At 40.3% G+C, this 22,851-nt stretch overlaps 1 protein-coding gene across 1 annotated transcript; it reads right to left on the reverse strand.

Moving 5' to 3' along the window:
• Positions 1-3,839: 3,839 nt before the first annotated feature.
• morn5 (MORN repeat containing 5) lies at positions 3,840-21,811 on the reverse strand. Its single transcript, XM_042302071.1, has 3 exons — positions 21,705-21,811; positions 20,929-21,043; positions 3,840-4,309 (listed from the first exon to the last, which is right to left on the reverse strand). Exons 1-3 carry the CDS (start codon positions 21,756-21,758, stop codon positions 4,191-4,193), a joined length of 288 nt encoding a protein of 95 aa, XP_042158005.1. The 5' UTR covers positions 21,759-21,811; the 3' UTR covers positions 3,840-4,190.
• Positions 21,812-22,851: the final 1,040 nt, after the last annotated feature.

Consider the following 22,851-nt stretch of genomic DNA (forward strand, 5'->3'; position numbering starts at 1 on the left):
TATGATGTGTATATAGACGTTTGTTAGCTGGTCAGCCTGGGGAGAGGGAGATTGTGTGAAACTGTAACTTTTGTGTCTTGGCTGTGGAGTGGAGTCAGTGAGGAATAGGATCCTGTGTTTACAAAGGGACTAAGGAGACAAGACCTCAATGTTCTCGTATTTATTGAGACAATAGCCTGTAAGCACTTTTTTTTCCCGGAAATTGTCAACTTTGTCTTGTTTTATTAAAAAAAATGAAATGAAATCAAAAGTTTATTTGATTGACTGTGCATCACATAAATGTTTTGTGTACTAAATGCAATAAAATGAACTTTAAAATGTGACATTTGTATTTTATTTTGACTAACAATTTGATGGAAGAAGCCCTTTTAAACCCCTAATCCCAAACAATCCACTAGCAAGGACGCACAATCCACACACACTGGAGCCAATTTAGAGCCAATTTAGAAATAGATGTGGGGAAATCAGTCGTTGGTATCAAGTGATCCTGAGGGGCTGGACAACTGATCTCTGTATGCTCGCTATGTATTTTGCTACTCATTGTACATTTCTATATACAGGGCACTCAGAAAGCATTCAGACCCCTCGACTTCTTTCACATTTTGTTACATTACAGCCTTATTCTAAAATGTATTCAATCATTTTTTCCCCCTCATCAATCTACACACAATACCCCATATTGACAAAGCAAAAACTGTCTTTTATCATTTTTGGCAAATTTATTCAAACTGAAATATCACATTTACATAAGTATTCAGATTCTTTACTCAGTACTTTGTTGAAGCACCTTTTGCAGCGATTACAGCCTTGATTCTTCTTGGGTAAGACGGTACAAGCTTGGCACACCTATACTTGGAGAGTTTCTCCCATTCTTCTATGAAGATCCTCAAGCTCTGTCAGTTTGGATGGGGAGTGTCGCTGCACAGCTATTTTCAGGTCTCTCCAGAGATGTTAGATCAGGTTTCAAGTCTGGGCTCTGACTGGGCCACTCAAGGACATTCAGAGACTTGTCCAGAAGCCACTCCTGCATTGTCTTGGCTGTGTGTTTAGGGTCATTGTCCTGTTGGAAGGTAAACCTTTGCCCCAGTCTGAGGTCCTGAGCGCTCTGGAGCAAGTTTTCATCAAGGATCATTCTGTACTTTGCTCCATTCATCTTTCCCTCAATCCTGACTAGTCTCCCAGTCCCTGTCGCTGAAAAACCTCCCCACAGCATGATGCTGCCACCACCATGCTTCACCATTGGGATGGTGCCAGGTTTTCTACAGACGTGACGCATGGCATTCAGACCAGTGTTCAATCTTGGTTTCATCAGACCAGAGGATCTTGTTTCTCATGGTCTGAGACTCTTTATGTGCCTTTTGGCAAACTCCAAGCGGGCTGTCATGTGCCTTTTACTGAGGAGTGGTTTCTGTCTGGCCACTCTACCATAAAGGCCTGATTGGTGGAGTGCTGCAGAGATGGTTGTCCTTCTGGAAGGTTCACCCATCTCCACAGAGGAACTCTGTCAGTGTGACCATTGGGTTCTTGGTCACCTCCCTGACCATGGCCCTTCTCCCCCGGTTGCTCAGTTTGGCAGGGGGGCCAGCTCTAGGAAGAGTCTTGATGGTTCCAAACTTCTTCCATTTAAGAACGATGGAGGCCACTGTGTTCTTGGGGACCAATGCCGCAGAAATGTTTTGGTACCCTTCCCCAGATCTGTGCCTCAACACAACCCTGTCTCGGAGCTCTATGGACAATTCCTTCAACCTCATGGCTTGGTTTTTTCTCTGACATGCACTGTCAACTGTGGGACCTTATATAGACAGGTGTGTGCCTTTCCAAAGTGTCCAATCAATTGAATTTACCACAGGTGGACTCCAATCAAGTTGTAGAAACATCTCAAGGATGATCAATGGAAAGGATGCAGCGGAGCTCAATTTCAAGTGTCAAAGCAAAGGGTCTGAATACTTATGTAGATGTGTCAGTTCTGTTTTTATTTTTTAAACATTTGTCATTATGGGGTATAGTGAGTAGATTGAAGAGGGAAAAAAACTATTTCATCAATTTTAGAATAAGGCTGTAATGTAACAAAATGTGGAAAAAGCCAAGGGGTTTGAATACTTTCCGAAGGCACTGTAGGCCTCTGCGGGTCATTCTGGGGTGTGTGCATTTCCAGTCTCAAATAGCCACCTCTCTCATTTACTAGCCAATAATCGGCACACGTTGTCAACAAATAAACGGCTGTTTCAAATAAATGTTATTGTTCACGAGTTAACTTTATTGAGCACCATTGAGAGTGCTCAAAAGTAGATAAAGGGCAATGGGTGTGTTACTATAATGTTTATACCGGTCACAATAAACAGTATGGTAGACTTCACAACATTTTTCTGAGCAAAAGCTGTGTGCATTAAGGAAATAGACACCTGGTGGTTGTGTTCAGTGATTGAAAAGCAAATAAACGGCCGGGCTATTATTTGAAGTATTATGGTATGTCCGGTACGTACCTGGTTGTGTGTGTGCATACTTGCATGTCTCGGTGTGTCAATTTGTGTGTCTGTGTGTAAAAGTGTGTGTGCCCGGCGCTGGGCAGGAAGCAATCACAGGCCGATGGCTGAGCTGGCGGGTTCTTCATGGGTCAGTGTGCGCAGTAATGACTCATCTCCTCCCCTCTTCTTCTCCACCACTCTGCAGCTGATTCGTCCGGCAAGCCCAGCTGAGCGCCATCACAGACAGGAAGCCACTGTCAGGCTGCATCGTGAGATTGATCCTCTAACCTAGGTCCTGTTTCAAAGGGCAGCTTTAGCCGAGACAGACGAAAACGTCTCACTCGCAAATATACGCTTGTCTGTCTGGGCAAAAACACTACAGCACAACATTATAGTAGAAAATGCAATTACTGGATCCAAAGCCTTATAATGAGAAATATAGTAAGGCACCTAAATAGAAGCCTGACTGAAACAAAGCCTATCGGAAACAGTATATTGTGCTGATGGATATCTTGCAAAGCCTATATAAGAGGGAGTCATATTTCATGTTCATTTGCATCCATTAAGCTGCTGAGTCTTCGAGGACACTTGAGAGAACAATCTGACACTGATTACATTGGCCTGCACTGGTAGTACAGTCATTTCGGCACCATGCAGAGAGAGCAGAGCAGGGACATTTAAGGACAAAACATTACAAGTAAACAAAAGGGTTTACAAGTTATAAATCAAGGATTGGTGGGGGGGGGTTCTCTCACGCTGCATGAAAATGTTTGACTAAATGAGTATATTCTTCTAGCACGACTTCCTCCACATATTTCATTTCAGTAGCTCACATGTGCTTCACTGTGTTTATGTGCATCTGAAATAGGCTTTTTATGTATCTGGTCAAATTAAACCTATTTAAAATAAAAATGAACATGTAGCATATTTCAGATTTCACTAAATATAATTCACAGGTAGGCCTGTATGCACCACAGATTTCACTAAATATAATTCACAGGTAGGCCTGTATGCACCACAGATTTCACTAAATATAATTCACAGGTAGGCCTGTATGCACCACAGATTTCACTAAATATAATTCACAGGTAGGCCTGTATGCACCACAGATTTCACTAAATATAATTCACAGGTAGGCCTGTATGCACCACAGATTTCACTAAATATAATTCACAGGTAGGCCTGTATGCACCACAGATTTCACTAAATATAATTCACAGGTAGGCCTGTATGCACCACAGATTTCTAAATATAATTCACAGGTAGGCCTGTATGCACCACAGATTTCACTAAATATAATTCACAGGTAGGCCTGTATGCACCACAGATTTCACTAAATATAAATCACAGGTAGGCCTGTATGCACTCACAGATTTCACTAAATATAATTCACAGGTAGGCCTGTATGTACCACAGATTTCACTAAATATAATTCACAGGTAGGCCTGTATGCACCACAGATTTCACTAAATATAATTCACAGGTAGGCCTGTATGCACCACAGATTTCACTAAATATAATTCACAGGTAGGCCTGTATGCACCACAGATTTCACTAAATATAATTCACAGGTAGGCCTGTATGTACCACAGATTTCACTAAATATAATTCACAGGTAGGCCTGTATGTACCACAGATTTCACTAAATATAATTCACAGGTAGGCCTGTATGCACCACAGTTGAACATTCCATAAATGAGCTGCCTTTTAATAGTTTTTCTCCGCTCAAGCCTGCAACTCAATGTCCAGTTCTGAAATGTGGCCTAGTTTTTCAGGTGAATGTCCAACGATCTCGTCCCAGCTCTTCCGACAAGTGGACACAATCCACTCATGTTCATAGTCATCTGCAGGAAAATAGAAATAAGGTCAGAATAATAATAATAGGGTCAGAATAAGGCAACAACCTTTTAAAACTATTTTTAAACAATCAATTCCTCTAAGAACTACAAGTCTAGTATAAACAAATAACCTATTCTAATAGCCTAGTTCATAAAACAACATTTGAACATTTAATCAAGGGAGACGGGGGAGACGCCTCTGAACTGGAAACAGCATATCATTGTCATTCAATTCGAGCTTCTGAAACGAACACATTCAACTTAGAAGTCCCGTTCACATCTCCGTCAAATCAAGGTAACAATTAGGAGAAAATAACTTCTTAAATCACACACACACCAAAGAAATGTACGAACATTTTACAAGGATGACTCGACTACCAAAACAACAGATAATATATTGGTTTTCATATCGTTAAAACTGAAATGAGGTAATCGTTGCAGATCACGGGGTAGCCTACAGCTTCTCTGTTGGGACTGAATCCGGGCGTCGCAGCTGCACACACTTGAGTGCTCACCCTGTGGAACAGTGTGCGCCGGGCCCATTGTTGGGAACAGGTCTGAAGCTCTCGCCTGATTGTGTGTAATTGCCTGCGATAGTCCTAACAGCCACTCCGTCGGCTCTCTCGCCACTCTACCTGGCTCACGCGTTCGGCAATTGAAATCACAGTTGCGCCCTGGCCCGGTGCCGCACCAGGCACCACAGCAGCTGCATACGAAACGAAGGCTATCCATCATTTTTTTTTTGTCGCGTTGTGTTGCCTCCCCTCTTTGCAACGGAGGTCACCGTCAAGAAGGACATCTCATCACTATTTTAAACCAATTAATACCTCTGCACCGGTTTCTGTTGGTGGCGAGGCCTTAGCACTGCAATTACCGTATCCCTGAGCGCTTATGGTAATGAGATAGAATTCACACATTTTCATTTTTTTTGTGCTGTAATTTCCCCTCTTAGGATTGTGATCGCTTCGCAGAGCGTTTAAGTCAAAGCTAAATTGATACCTTAATACAATTCTATTTGAGGGCACAGGTGGCCACCATAGTTCGATGCAATCTGAAATAAATGGAAATTCAGAATCTAAACATTTAACACTTCATGTGTTTTTAAATTCTTTGCCTACTGTGGATTTCTTATTTAAACCTGCAATAAAGCCTTCTATAATGAATACTCGAAATAGTTTAGGGGCTTTAATTTGCATATATTAATTATTGGGAAAATAATTTTGCCGACACACAAGTAAAAAATATATTTTAAAAACCCAAATGGATAATACAAATATTATCCACCAGATCCAAATGATTTTAGCCTGGTTGAATTGTTTTGTTCATTCGTCTACACATGACTGTCATGTAACAAAAAGAAAGAAAGATGAACTTTAAAAAACAAGTTTTACACTAGTGTGATGTCAGCATTAGTGGGACATTAGGTGTAGGCCTAATGGTACATTTGTGTTTTAGAGTACTGTACTATGGTAATATTGCAAACCACAAAAATGTGTATTGGGTTGTTGCTGAATGTGCTCTGTGCATGAAAAAAATGGTTTGGTTAGGGTGAAATCATTGTTTTGTGTGTGTGGTCAGGGTGACCAGTTGAAACAGCACTGAGATATCAGCTGATGTAAGAAGGGCTTTATAAATACATGTGATTTGATGAACAACCCCCATAGATATGAATCCTTATGCTACAATGATACTGTTGTCATTCTGTCAATTATAATTCCACAATCTAGCTTTGTGTGTTAAAATGAATAGTTATTAGTAGTTCTTTCAAATATAATAACCATTCATGTAAACAGTTATATTTTATGAACATTTGATTTATAGTACTTTTCAGCTGTAACAAATGCACCAAATGAAGCTTTAAATCCATGTAAAAACATTCCTGCATTAGATATTCTAAAATACATTGAAATGTTGTTTTAGTTGTTCATAACAGCTCTGAATCGATTTTAGACGCTATATGTAGCAAATAAGCAGCATAGGACAATGGTGGAAGGAATTAGAGGGACACAAGGCGAGGAAAGGAAAAGTTTGTCACAAAATGTTTAAAACAGAATGTTATTTACAAGCTTCTACAAAGGCTTTTTAATGAAGTGTGAAATGGGACACAAATGTATTACTAATAAAAATTGTGTCCCAGTTAATTTACTAAAGTGTCCCACTAACACACGCTTTTCAAATTTATTTGACCTTTATTTAACTAGGCAAGTCAGTTAAAGAACAAATTAATAGTGTTTCAATGATGGCCTAGGAACAATGGGTTTACTGCCTGTTCAGGCGCAGAACAACAGATTTGTACCTTGTCAGCTCAGGGATATGAACTTGCCACCTTTTGGTTACTAGTCCAACGCTCTAACCACTAGGCTACCTTGCCGCCCCGCTTTAGCAAAAGTATGGGTGTGATGTTGTTTTAGGGGTTTGTAGCATCCACTGAATGATAAATGATCAAGTTGTTTCATCCCAAAAAATGTGAACAAGACCTTACTTGAAATAAACATTACTTGAGAAGGAGCAAACATAACACCAGAAAGTGTCCCACTCATACATACTTCACCCTACATGTAGACTATATTGCATATTATAAACTGGGTGGTTTGAGTCCTGAATGCTGCTTGGTTGAAAACCGTGGTATATTGGTATACCACAGGTATTACCAAAAAAACAAACTTTTTACTATTCTAATTACATTGGTAAGCAGTTTATAATAGCAATAAGACACCTCGAGGGTTTGTGGTATATGGCCAATATACCATGACTAATAACTGTATGCTTTGTGCCTAAGAACAGCCCTTAGCCATTGTATATTGACAATATACCACACCTCCTCGGGCCTTATTGCTTAATTAAATGTCAGTTGGCACATCATAAACATGACATTAATGCTACAAATATTTTCTTGTTGGTTGTCTTCCCATACTAATTCTGCCTTCCCCCCCCTGGCCCTTACTGAGACTGTTTGGTGGTGTCTATAACTGGATATAACTCGTTACCCAAACTCTCTCACAGAGAGGCTCACCCACGAGCAGCAATGTAAAAGGGAAACGATAATGGCTCCTTGTAAAAGAAGGTGTTTCCTGTCAACTAATGCAACAGAAACAGCGGTAAATTAACGTAATGCCTGTCAGATCAGCTTGACCAATAGATCAGCCAGGTTAGTTACTTAACGCCTGAATATAGTCTCATTATTCTGGGAGACGTTATTTGTTGGAATTAAAATAATCTGAGTGGATTTACAATTGGAGAGGAGATAGTTTCAGGATTCAGTAAAGGACCCTGTGATATTACAGCAAACATGAACATTACTGATTGTATCTTCTGGAAAAAGCTTCAGCTTGATTGCGTTCCAAATGGCACGCTATTCTCTAGGCTATTTATAGTGCACTGCTTTTGACCAGAGCCATATGAGCCTTCGTCTAAACAGGGCACTTTATAGGGAAAAAGGTGCCATTTGGGATGCACATCTGGACTCACAATAGAGTGGCAGTAGCCAAAGCCAGGGGTGTTTTCCTTGGCAGTGGGATACAGGGCTTTGCAGACCTTTGGGGGGGGGAAGGTGCAATGATAATAAAAGTTAAAAAACAAGGGCAGCACCCACTCGCCACCACCCTCAAAAAGAGCAAACAATTTAATTACATTTCATAATTCATAACTTGAAATTCAAAACATACCAACTTCCTCTGTAGCCAACATTTCAACATTTATAGGCCTATTTATTTTCCGCAACAACAACACAATCAATAAGTATTCAATCCCTTTGATTTGCAAGCCTAAATAAGTTCAGGAGTAAACATTTGCTTAACAAGTCACATAATAAGTTGCATGGTCTCACTCTCTGTGCAATAATAGTGTTTAACATGATTTTTAATTGACTGCCTCATCTCTGTACCTCACACATACAATTATCCCTCAGTCGAGCAGTTAATTTCAAACACAGATTCAACCACAAAGACCAGGGAGGTTTTCCAATGCTTTCGCAAAGAAGGGCACCTATTGGAAGATGGGCGTCCTTCTTAACTCAGTTAACGGAGAGAAAGGAAACCGCTCAGCGATTTCACCATGAGGCCAATGGTGACTTTAAAACAGTTACAGAGTTTAATGGCTATGATAGGAGAAACTTGAGGATGGATCAACAACATTGTAGTTACTCCACAATACTAACCTAATTGACAGAGTGAAAAGGAAGCTTGTACAGAATACAAATATTCCAAAACACGCATTCTGTTTGCAACACGGCACTAAAGTAATACAGCAAAAAATGTGGCAAAGCAATTCACTTGTTGTCCAATACAACACATTACTGAGTACCAATCTCCAAATTTTCAAGCATAGTGGTGTCTCCATCATGTTATGTGTATGCTTTTAATCATTAAAGACTGGGGAGTTTTTCAGGATAAAAAAAAAGAAACAGAATGGAGCAAATAAGCACAAGAAAATCCTAGAGGAAAACATGGTTCAGTCTGCTTTCCACCAGACGCTGGGAGATTAACTCACCTTTCAGCAGGACAATAACCTAAAACCCGAAGGCCATATCTACAGTGAATTTTCCTGAGTGGCCGAGTCACAGTTTTGACTTAAATCTACTTGAAAATCTAGGGAAACACCTGAAAATGGTTGTCTAGCAATGATCAACAAACAATTTGACAGAGCTTGAAGAATTTAGAAAATTATGAATGGGAAAATGTTGTACAATCCAGGTATTGAAAGCTCTTAGAGACTTACCCAGAAAGACTCACAGCTGTAATCGCTCTTAGAGACTTACCCAGAAAGACTCACAGCTGTAATCGCTCTTAGAGACTTACCCAGAAATACTCACAGCTGTAATCGCTCTTAGAGACTTACCCAGAAAGTCTCACAGCTGTAATCGCTCTTAGAGACTTACCCAGAAAGTCTCACAGCTGTAACTCTTAGAGACTTACCCAGAAAGACTCACAGCTGCTCTTAGAGACTTGAAAACCCAGAAAGACTCACAGCTGTAATCGCTCTTAGAGACTTACCCAGAAAGAGTCACAGCTGTAATCGCTCTTAGAGACTTACCCAGAAAGACTCACAGCTGTAATCACTCTTAGAGACTTACCCAGAAAGACTCACAGCTGTAATCACTCTTAGAGACTTACCCAGAAAGAGTCACAGCTGTAATCGCTCTTAGAGACTTACCCAGAAAGACTCACAGCTGTAATCGCTCTTAGAGACTTACCCAGAAAGACTCACAGCTGTAATCGCTCTTAGAGACTTACCCAGAAAGTCTCACAGCTGTAATCGCTCTTAGAGACTTACCCAGAAAGACTCACAGCTGTAATCGCTCTTAGAGACTTACCCAGAAAGAGTCACAGCTGTAATCGCTCTTAGAGACTTACCCAGAAAGACTCACAGCTGTAATCACTCTTAGAGACTTACCCAGAAAGACTCACAGCTGTAATCACTCTTAGAGACTTACCCAGAAAGACTCACAGCTGTAATCGCTACCAATGGTGCTTCTACAAAGTATTGGATACTAATGTAAATACATTTGCAAAAATGTATAAAAAACATGTTTTCACATTGTCATTATGGGGTATTGTGTGTAGATGTGTGAGAGAAAAATATATATTTAAAACTCCCTATGGTCGATGTCCACTGCCCCGCGGAAAACGAATCAGCCAGGGTGAAACATATCAACAATGAAAACCCGACAGAAAAAAAAGATAGGACTGTGCAGAGATGTCGTGTGTATCAGCTCAATCTGCTCCCGTTTTCCACTATCGACTCTGTTCAGTTTGTAGCGTATATTCTGTTATACAATGGATCATGTACTTAATGTGTCTCTGGCATCAAAAAGCTGTTTAAATAGGCTATTCATGGGAGGTCTGGTGGAGCTGGAGAAATGAGAGCAACTCAGCTCACAATTCTAGGGAAAGAGAAAGGGAAAGTTTCTTCTGGACAGGGCCTAACTATACTGGCCCAATAAGCACTTGTCCTAAAGATATCCCTTATTGGGACAGGGAATAGGGTTAGGTGTCCTGGGTTTAAGACCCGCTATGGTAATCACCCTACTCGCATATTCTTAGCGAAATATTATTAGACAACTATACATTAGACAACTTTACAGAAAGCTCTTATATCACTCAAATAAGTCAATCAAATCAATGATTAGAACAGTCAGACTAAACAATAACTGACATGGAGGCATAGAGGGAAGATCGGAGTACTGTAGGAAAGTTCAAATCCCAGGTGAGGACATAATACCAGTATAAATGAACATGCACAATCTAATCATCTATTTCAAATATGTAAGTTGAAAACACTATGTTAAATGCACTGTGTGTGTGTGTGTGTGTGTGTATCCCTAACCTTGCCAACAGACAAAGAGCTATGAATGGATGTGGTTTATTGGTTTATCATCAGCTCTGCAAAAGTAAAAAGGTGTGATGTGTAATTCAACTATGTTCTGAGTATGTTTGGTGGGACGCTGATTTTTTTTCTGAGTATGGGGGGACATAGAACATGTTCGTTGGGACCATCAGGTGACATCCTGACAACTGATACACAGAATGTTCCTGCAACGTTCCCGTTAAACATGTCTAGAACATTGATATCTTATATTCTGAGAACATGGCAACATTGTTGTGTATGTTTGGTGGGACGCTGATGGAATAATAGAACATTAATATCCTATGTTCTGAGTATGTTTGGTGGGACGCTGATGGAATAATAGAACATTAATATCCTATGTTCTGAGTATGTTTGGTGGGACGCTGATGGAATAATAGAACATTAATATCCTATGTTCTGAGTATGTTTGGTGGGACGCTGATGGAATAATAGAACATTAATATCCTATGTTCTGAGTATGTTTGGTGGGACGCTGATGGAATAATAGAACATTAATATCCTATGTTCTGAGTATGTTTGGTGGGACGCTGATGGAATAATAGAACATTAATATCCTATGTTCTGAGTATGTTTGGTGGGACGCTGATGGAATAATAGAACATTAATATCCTATGTTCTGAGTATGTTTGGTGGGACGCTGATGGAATAATAGAACATTAATATCCTATGTTCTGAGTATGTTTGGTGGGACGCTGATGGAATAATAGAACATTAATATCCTATGTTCTGAGTATGTTTGGTGGGACGCTGATGGAATAATAGAACATTAATATCCTATGTTCTGAGTATGTTTGGTGGGACGCTGATGGAATAATAGAACATTAATATCCTATGTTCTGAGTATGTTTGGTGGGACGCTGATGGAATAATAGAACATTAATATCCTATGTTCTGAGTATGTTTGGTGGGACGCTGATGGAATAATAGAACATTAATATCCTATGTTCTGAGTATGTTTGGTGGGACGCTGATGGAATAATAGAACATTAATATCCTATGTTCTGAGTATGTTTGGTGGGACGCTGATGGAATAATAGAACATTAATATCCTATGTTCTGAGTATGTTTGGTGGGACGCTGATGGAATAATAGAACATTAATATCCTATGTTCTGAGTATGTTTGGTGGGACGCTGATGGAATAATAGAACATTAATATCCTATGTTCTGAGTATGTTTGGTGGGACGCTGATGGAATAATAGAACATTAATATCCTATGTTCTGAGTATGTTTGGTGGGACGCTGATGGAATAATAGAACATTAATATCCTATGTTCTGAGTATGTTTGGTGGGACGCTGATGGAATAATAGAACATTAATATCCTATGTTCTGAGTATGTTTGGTGGGACGCTGATGGAATAATAGAACATTAATATCCTATGTTCTGAGTATGTTTGGTGGGACGCTGATGGAATAATAGAACATTAATATCCTATGTTCTGAGTATGTTTGGTGGGACGCTGATGGAATAATAGAACATTAATATCCTATGTTCTGAGTATGTTTGGTGGGACGCTGATGGAATAATAGAACATTAATATCCTATGTTCTGAGTATGTTTGGTGGGACGCTGATGGAATAATAGAACATTAATATCCTATGTTCTGAGTATGGGACTGATGGAATAATAGAACATTAATATCCTATGTTCTGAGTATGGGACGCTGATGGAATAATAGAACATTAATATCCTATGTTCTGAGTATGTTTGGTGGGACGCTGATGGAATAATAGAACATTAATATCCTATGTTCTGAGTATGTTTGGTGGGACGCTGATGGAATAATAGAACATTAATATCCTATGTTCTGAGTATGTTTGGTGGGACGCTGATGGAATAATAGAACATTAATATCCTATGTTCTGAGTATGTTTGGTGGGACGCTGATGGAATAATAGAACATTAATATCCTATGTTCTGAGTATGTTTGGTGGGACGCTGATGGAATAATAGAACATTAATATCCTATGTTCTGAGTATGTTTGGTGGGACGCTGATGGAATAATAGAACATTAATATCCTATGTTCTGAGTATGTTTGGTGGGACGCTGATGGAATAATAGAACATTAATATCCTATGTTCTGAGTATGTTTGGTGGGACGCTGATGGAATAATAGAACATTAATATCCTATGTTCTGAGTATGTTTGGTGGGACGCTGATGGAATAATAGAACATTAATATCCTATGTTCTGAGTATGTTTGGTGGGACGCTGATGGAATAATAGAACATTAATATCCTATGTTCTGATGGAATAATAGTATGTTTGGTGGTGGGACGCTGATGGAATAATAGAACATTAATATCCTATGTTCTGAATAATAGTATGTTTGGTGGGACGCTGATGGAATAATAGAACATTAATATCCTATGTTCTGAGTATGTTTGGTGGGACGCTGATGGAATAATAGAACATTAATATCCTATGTTCTGAGTATGTTTGGTGGGACGCTGATGGAATAATAGAACATTAATATCCTATGTTCTGAGTATGTTTGGTGGGACGCTGATGGAATAATAGAACATTAATATCCTATGTTCTGAGTATGTTTGGTGGGACGCTGATGGAATAATAGAACATTAATATCCTATGTTCTGAGTATGTTTGGTGGGACGCTGATGGAATAATAGAACATTAATATCCTATGTTCTGAGTATGTTTGGTGGGACGCTGATGGAATAATAGAACATTAATATCCTATGTTCTGAGTATGTTTGGTGGGACGCTGATGGAATAATAGAACATTAATATCCTATGTTCTGAGTATGTTTGGTGGGACGCTGATGGAATAATAGAACATTAATATCCTATGTTCTGAGTATGTTTGGTGGGACGTTCTGATGGAATAATAGAACATTAATATCCTATGTTCTGAGTATGTTTGGTGGGACGCTGATGGCATAATAGAACATTAATATCCTATGTTCTGAGTATGTTTGGTGGGACGCTGATGGAATAATAGAACATTAATATCCTATGTTCTGAGTATGTTTGGTGGGACGCTGATGGAATAATAGAACATTAATATCCTATGTTCTGAGTATGTTTGGTGGGACGCTGATGGCATATTCTCCTAACCCTCCGAAAAGGAAACACATTAATTTTCTTGCAACGTTCCCATTTCTTATGTTCTGAGAACATGCTAACTACGCTCTGGGCGAGTTCAATTTAACAGCACATTGCATCTCTATGGGCTAAACTGTTTAGGATAAATGACCAGTCCCATATAGTCTTCCACACAATTAATTTTTGCTTGTTTTTTTTCTCCTCTTCTTCCTATGTTTAAGATAATTTAGAGCATATTGCTCATAATAATAATAATGAGGATATTTCATTGTTTACGCTTGCATTTCTGTTCCTATATTTAGCCGACTTTCCCCCCCATCATTACCCGCCCTAATTTATGACGTCTGCATACTTACATTTAAAAGTCTGAAGGGGTAAATGGTTAATCATTTTATGTTTTACTTTATATATTTTTCTCAATACCTTAAGACCATAAAACAAATATGCTGCTTTTGAAATTCCATAGATCAGGCTCCCACTCACCACTATGCTTCAACCCTGTTATTATAGTGCAGGAACCGGGTGTAAACGACCAATGGGTGGGTTTCCCTGTGGGTCCTGCTTTTTGTTTCACATCCATGGGCTTTATAGCAAAGATAATAATGACATCATTGAAGTGAAACTGACAGCATTTTAGCAACGTGAAATCGTATTTATATCTGTTCATATATACCTCCAGGAAGAATATGACAGATATTGTATGGTCATTTTCATGTTTTCATAAATTCTTAGAATGTTTGGGAATTACGTATACTAAGGCATTTGTGAAAATTCTATAGCAATATAGAGTGGGAAACCGCCCGTGCATTTGGACAGTTAATAGACACTGCAGTAAATAAAACATCTGTCTCATCCAGAAACAGAGTCTATGCAGACCGGTGCACCATAGCCAATCAGAGCTACAATAAGCCTTGACACAAATAACCCATTTGCTACAAGGGCCTGCCATTATTCAATTTGAACTGGACTGTGTGTTTACAGGCAGTTGCAACAGCGCGACTTGGATCATTAAAACGCATTCGCCAAAACATACACCTGAATGGATTTCTGCAAATATGTCAATACCATGGGAGTCCTCTTACATTTGGGAACTTTACAGTCCTATTGCTCAAACAACCATGAAAATGTAGGCTTTCTTTCCCTCAATTAAGCACATCAACAACAAGATCAACAACTAATTCTACCCAGAGCAACATGAGCTAAAATATAATGAAGGAACATTAGATAAACCCTCTCAAACCTTTTCAGCTGGTTGGCTGTCAAAATTGCACTGATAAACCATGGGGAATTGTAGCCGACATGTCCTTCTGCAGTTTACCTGCCTGGCTAAAGTTGGCTAGCTTGCTAGCTACTTCCAGACACTAATGAGAGAACACCTCACTCTGACCATTTTACTCGCCCTAGCAGAGCTGGATAGGCTGTTCACATGTTATCTAGAGTGTTCGTAACTTAACTATTGTTTTGCCTACGTTTACTGACACCAGTCATATTCAGCGGGTGTTGCGTAAATTCATCAGTTATTCTGCGCTCTGGCACACTCAGACGAGTGCTCTGACATTGGAGTAGATCGCCAGAGTGAATTTGCGAACTCAAGAGATATGCTAACTGGATAACAGTCGTTCAAGTTCTCGTTCAAGCTAACCAAATGACACATGCATCTCTAGATGTGTATAGCCACCGAAAAACTATATGAGGGGAAAAAGTCAGTCACTCACCAATGAATGACATGACATCCTCCTAGCAGCTAACGTAGCTATCTAGCTAACCTTAGGCTCCGTGTTTTTAGCTTGCTACATAAATAGATACGCTAGCCTATTAGCTATGTTATGACTGACTTGTGATCATTACCATTGCTAGTTTGACTGTATTGTGATGAAACAAACAGGGAGCAGGTCTCGAACCCTCGACCTTCTAGCCGAGGTCCGGCGCGCTATCCACTGTGCCGCAAAAGCATGCTCGTACGGCAGGGTCGATTTCCGCGCTTATAAACCCAGGGTCGTTACGCTACTCCCTCCTTTCAAAGAGCGCGACGCTACGTCTTACAGGAACGCGCTCACCGGCCAAGCACACGCACTGTCGTGGATGCGGGGTCCGATCACTTCTGACACCAATGCCCGGTGAGCGCGTTCCTGTAAGACGTAGATTCGCTAGCGCGAGGATGCGCTCTTTGAAAAGGAGGGAGTAGTGTAACGACCCTGTGTTTATAAGCGCGTAATCAACTCTGCCGCACGAGCATGCTTTTGCGGCACAGTCGATAGCGCGCTGGACTTCGGGCTAGGAGGTCGAGGGTTCGATACCTGCTCTTTGCCGTTTCATTACACTAAGTATAAAGGTGGCCTGTCAGAAACTACAACTCCCTACAACTCCCTACAACCTCACAGTTCAGGCTGGATCTGATTTATCTCTCGAGAAACGGTGATGTGCGCATTGAGCTCACAGGGGGAAAAAATTAGGGAAATGGAATTCAAATAACTGAACCGACTTTGGTCAATTAGTTGTTTAAAAAAACAGAACATTATAGAAGTTTAGGTTAATCGCTCAGCACTAATAATGATACATAAGAAACTCAAATTTACCATCTGGATTAATGGGGAATACCAAAAAGGCTAAATCACTTTCCTTAAATGTATCCATAATGGAAAGAAAATTGCCTTTATGCTGTATGCTCCGAATTCATATGACCCTGTTTTTTTGTATTCGATGAACAGCATATTGTTAGAATTAACTGAATGCCATCTGGTTATTGGGACAGACAGTAACACCATTTTGGACATGCTGGACAAATCTAACAAGACCAAATACAATTCACACGCAACCAAGGTTTTCCAGCATACAGACTCGTAGAGGCCTACAGTGCCTTCGGAAAGTATTCATTTTGTTACATTACAGCCTTATTCTAAAATTGATTAAATAGTTTTTCCCCCTCATCAATCTACACACAATACACCATAATGACAAAGTAAAAACAGGCTTTATTTATTTTTTGTAAATGTATAAAAAATAAAACAAATATCATCAAGTATTCAGACCCTTTACTCAATACTTTGCTGAAGCACCTTTGGCACCGTTTACAGCCTAGAGTTTTCTTGGGTATGACGACACAAGCTGTGGCACACCTGTATTTGGGGAGTTTCTCCCATTGTTCTCTGCAGATCCTCTCAAGCTCTGTCAGGTTGGATGGGGAGTGTAGCTGCACAACTATTTTCAGGTCTCTCCAGAGATGTTTGATCGGGTTCAAGTTCGGGCTATGGCTGGGCCCCTCAAAGACATTCAGAGACTTGTCCCAAAGCCACTCTTGCGTTGTCTTGGCTTTAAGTTGTATTTCCAGGCTCTAGCATTTTGCCCCATCCTAATATTGGTTTAGATTCTTCTGCCCCATGGCTGAGTATCAAGAGAAATATAGTGTATCCTATTGCCCTGGAAGAGGTGGTCTTCAGTGATATATCCCTTAATATTTCCCTTCAGTGATATGCCCATACTCCAATATTTCATAATAATGCCTCTGGAGGGCAGCCTTTGGAACCCCCCAATCGTCCAAATATGGAATCCGTACCCTTACCAATATCATGGACAGTAATGGTTTGAGAACATTCCAAGATTTGAAATTCACATTAATGGGCAACTCCTTTTTTCTATATTTAGAACTTAGGTCAGCAATGCTGGCCTATGGAGTCCCTTGGGAAACCCAACTACCAAAACATCCATTGATGGGATTTATAAATAAATTACATGGGCTCCCGAAAGGACTGATCTCTACAATATCTAAACATAATATCTGAGCTAGCCATTAAAGAAGTATGGTCTACAAATCTAATTTAATCTGTTCCATGCTTTAACTGGAACAGAATGTGGAAAAAATATAACCCTGGCATCCTGTAATCCGAACCATCAATTTATACATTTCAAGTTTGTTCACAGACTGTATTTAACACCCAGGAAATGTTTTATGATGAAATTGTCCCCAACTCCCAACTGTTCACTGAGTCACCTAAACATGTAAGCATATTCCTTCATATGATGTGGGAGTGCCCTGTAGTTAAATGCTTCTGGGGCAAAGTTATGAAATACATTGTAAAGTGCATAGCGGGGTGGGAAGCATGGTTTCTGGATGGGGAGAGGGAGGAAGTGGGTGGGTGGATGAGTGGGGACTGAGGGGGTGAATGGGTCAGGGTTATCTTTATATGCATTTATTCAATTTTCTTTGTACCTGTAACCACCCTGTGAAAAATAAAATGACAAAACTAAATTAAAAGGTGGTGGGGCATTGAGATCGCCTTAGACCAAAGGGAGAGTGTCCCCTACTGGCCCTCCAACAGTATCTGATCTCCCATCCAGAGACTGACCAGGACCAACTCTGCTTAGCTTCAGAGGCAAGCCAGCAGTGGTATGCTGCTGGCATTAAGGGAATGGTCTCTTTGAAATATTCCTTGCAGCAGAGGAACATTCTTATAAAAATGTTAGTTAATGACCTAATGAAACTCTTTAGGGAAAATGTTCTAAAGTTGCGGGAACGTTTGTTGTTAGCTGGGATGTCAGTCGATCACTGCCTGCCTGCCTGCCACCTCGGCTCTGTGCGGTTTGCTCCATGCAAGACGCTCTGTGAAGTTCCTAAACCTCGTTCATACACAAGGCTCTCCTAGCCAGTGTTATTACACATGATCAAGATAATGATGAGGGCTTGGCTTTGGCAACAGCAGTCTTCAGATTACAAAGCCTCCAGTGTCCTACACTTCCCCTTGAAATGCCCATATGGCCTCATAGAATTAGAAGCACTCATTCGAATTCTAACTATGAATGGTGTTCCGATGGTTTCAGGAAAATAACCTTTCATCTACAAAAGTCTCAAGATTTCTTTCGATTTCTATATATCTGTGATTCCTAGGTTGTTTATTTTTGGAGACAGAGCAGTGCTGGGGTGTGTTTGTGTGTGTGTGTGTGTGTGTGTGTGTGTGTGTGTTGCCAGGACAGGGGAGAGTAGGGAAGGGTAAAGAGGAGGATACAACAACACAGTCGATTATACCTGGGAGGCAGCCAACAGTGGGCTCCATGTGGCGTTGGTTGACAGTCAGGCAGACAGGGACACTCCTTTCTTCCACCCGCACCACCACTCCACTCCCCGGACTGGACCGACCTGAGAGATGCTGGGTCACATCCAGATGATCTGTCTCGCCCCGCCCCTCCTACGCTGCTGCTGTGAAGACTCAGAGATTCCTCCTCAGGGCTTCCTCCCATCTGCTTTTGTACTTCTTCTCAGGTCTTGGCCCAAAGCCTGGGCATTTCCCTGACTCTTCCTTCCCGGCCCAGCAGCAGCTCTCTGGGCTGAGGGCCCTGCTCCGCTCCCCCGTCCCCCTGCCCTTTTACCCCTGCCTCTTATCTTTCCCTTCTGTTCTTGATTGTGTCCCAAATATCACCCAATTCCCTATATAGTGCACAAAGTGGTGCACTATATAGGAAATAGGGTGCCATTTGGCACACAACCCTTCTTCTGTCCTGTACCACAGCTGTGAGTGCACTCTTTCCTCTCCTCCTCCAAACACGTCGTCCCCGCAGGGAGAGCAGTTCCTCTGGATGTACAGTAAGTGCAGGGACCCTCTGCTCTCCTCCTTCCTGGATGGAAGCCATTGGCAATAAATTCTGTCTTCACACCCATTTTGACAAATGTACCTTCAACCTCTCAGAGATGAAAATAAATCCAGAGGACACAGAGTGTTTTCCTTGTCACGTCATATGGGCCCGAAGCCCAATGATCCCACTCGTACACAGTTCCTCTTACACAAACACTGGATGTTGCCATTAAAAAACCCATATGAAGATTACATTTTTAATTATGCACTATAGAAGGATCTAGATAAGGGGCCAATAATCCATCAAGGAGATGATAATGGATCTGAGAGATTTATAATGTTGAGTTTGAAATCACAAATCAGTGCAAAATGAATTAAATATGTCCTGTGTAAAATCACAGAACAAACAGCAGACAGACCCAATTAATCTGAATCAGACTATTGGAACAACAGCATTGTTTTTAAAGCTCCTCCTATTTTTCTCCTCAACTCCACATTTCCTTCCCTCCGTTTCATTGATCAGTACCAGAACTGTTGTGAAGGACCCAAAGCGAGGAAAATCGGGAACATAATTCTTATTACATATAGTATGTTCAAGACATCTGTTCAGGATGTGCATCTCTTCGTCTGTTTTTGTCTATACACATGAATTAGATTTCCATGCTCCGGATCACACAGTGATTAATATGCGGATTCTTATAGGTATTATGTTTGGCTGGGACACTAGTAAATCATAGGCCGCTGTCTGCCTGTCAGCGATCATCCAAATATACACACTTTGTTTGTGGTGTGCTAATCAAAGAAAAATCCTAAATATAAATGTTCAAATCATAATTTGTTTTTCAGTTCTTGTATGTGTGTGTGTGTATGTATAGGCTAAGCTACACTCACTGTTTCCAAAGAATGCTGCCTTGGCTGCAACCTATGCCAAAAGATAACATACAGTATGTCTATTATTTCACAGGACATCACAGCTGGGCAGTCTCCCATAAAGCACCATACATCCCATTCACAGAGATACGACTAGATCCATAACCATTCCTAAACCATGACATTGTCTGGTGATGCAAAACTATGAAAAACTGGCACGGGTATTGGAATTGTGATCGGAAAACATGACATACCTCATTGCCTTCAAATCAAAGATCCCACATTTGGGCACTCAAATTGTTGGAAAAAAATGTGTTTTACATTTTCCCTTTGAAAACAAAACTAAAATGACTGCAGTGGAGAGGCAATCTTGGCTGAGAGGACCAGCAGATGATGAGTTATAGAGTAATAAGGCTGCCTCAGCAAAGTATCTGACTAAAATAATCTACTATATTAGAGAATCTGAGTAATCCACCAGTATAGTATTTTTTCAGTTTAGTATCAAATGTTTCCCCGGTGGCCGACGCTTACTCATGGGTTAATATCTACCCTGAACATTATGATAAAGGAATACATTTGACTTTGAAAGGCCCAACAATTAGATAAGAAAGACATATGTCAAAGTCAAATTGTAATGGAGACATGGTGGCACACTGAGCTCTAAAGAGCTGGAGGTTAGAAACATATGTGATACAAGACGCTAGGATCTGTTCTCACAAAAACCTTGAGGTGAGCTCCAACAGTCTCCACTCACCTGCGTTTCTGAGAAAGTGATGCTCATAGTCAGTGATGACCCTGGCATTGGGGTCATAGAATCCATCCCCACAGTCATAGCAGCCATCGGGGATGACATGCAATGAGTCTGTCAGCTGAGGCCAGGTCAGAGAGAGAGAGAGTAAGTGACTGGTTATATGTATTGAGACAAACAACAACAAAAGAAGTGACATAATTTAAGAAAGACAGACAGATTGTGGTAAAAACCCATTGAGATAATATATTATATTCCATTGCTATGGTATAGAGACTAAATAGATGATTACCCTAATTCTTTAAATAAAGTTGCACTATGCCCCCATTTCCTGGTTGCTAAAACTCTAATAGCTCCTCTAATTTCAGTTCATGTGACAAAATAAGATGGTGTGGAGAATCATTGCACCATCTAAACCACTGTGAAATAGATTTTACATAACCAACATTATTTGTTGTTTCAGCTGTTTGAAGCTGGTGTACAAAACCGAAAGTAAGACGCAAAAACAAAACTTAGGAATGGGAAGTATAGAAATGGCGCACAAAGAACATATCTACTGTTTCTTAGACTTTCAAATAGAATGATATATCTACAACTCACATTTCTATGAGAGTTTGGTCAGGTCGCCCAAAACATTACATATTGCCACTGTAAGGATTTGAGGATTTAGTCTGTTTATATTAAAGATGAACCGGCACTGTTTTAGCACCATTAAATCTTATTAAAATCGGTTCATATACACCCTCTGGAAGATTTTCACAGAAAAATAAGCTAAAGTTTACCTGCAGGTTTGAGTCCATTGCACCTCTCAGTGTAGAACTGTCTGTCATAGCCATCACAAAACTCCCAAAAAGAAAGTATACTTTCCCTGTGGATTAAACACTTTGTAGTTTCAGTGATTTAAACACTGTAGTACCCTGCATCAAACTGTTTATATTCAGTCAGAAACGTGCATCTAATGGCAAAACAGGGATATTAGGCAAAAAAGAGACAAACTTGTGTTTGGATTGGGGAATTACATTTTACCACAACATAGGCCTATGTCAATATGGTTGAATTGTCTTTTAATCATGCATCATTTGTTAAGAGATCTAGGCTATGTTCCATATCCTGTGGAGTTTTTACCATGAACAAAGGGTCTGCGCTGGCTCGGAGTAAGGTGTGTTTGGTCATGGGCTTGCTTGCTTGCTAGATCATGTCTAATGGAGCGTAGTAATCATGATAATATTCGAACTGGCTACTATTATGGCTGAGATACGCATGAATGAACGGTTGACCAAAAAGGAATGTCTTTCCTGTGTGGAGCATGCAGAGAGCACATGTAGGGGGAGAGGTATAGCAACGTAATAATTGCGACAATTAATGTATATCATTGCTAAAGGGGACCAGATGTAATGTCCACTATAACCAATGTGAAACACACACATAGACCTACACAAGTATGAAGCCCCCCCCCACACACACACAGTATGCTACACACCTGTTTGGATATTCCTTTCTCCCAAGTTCCTTCATATATGCTTCCATTTGGGAAATGGAGTACACCTTTTCCATGGAACATGTCATTCTTCATCTCCCCAACATATCTGGTCTCTGTGGGGAATTTATACTCTTCTCCCTCCATCCTGAAGAACAGAGAAAATGACATATCTAATTCACCAGTGGTGAGATGAGAACAATGAACTTCAACTTGTGCAAGAACTGGTGCAAGCTAGCTAGCTTCCCAACATTACAATTTTGACACAGACCAGTTTGCTAAATTTCTATGACAAAAATAGGGATTCATTTAGCTGCCATTCTTGAAGCCTCCAGTGTAACTGCTACCTGTGAACTCCATATTTGTTATTTTATTGAAAGCTACATAGAACAACTGGGGTTAGTTTAGCTAATAGCTGTCTGGTTTCTGTGGGCGTCACCAGTTAAAGTCAT

The sequence above is a fragment of the Oncorhynchus tshawytscha genome, linkage group LG20 (genome assembly GCF_018296145.1).
Source record: "Oncorhynchus tshawytscha isolate Ot180627B linkage group LG20, Otsh_v2.0, whole genome shotgun sequence".
NCBI lineage: Eukaryota > Metazoa > Chordata > Actinopteri > Salmoniformes > Salmonidae > Oncorhynchus > Oncorhynchus tshawytscha.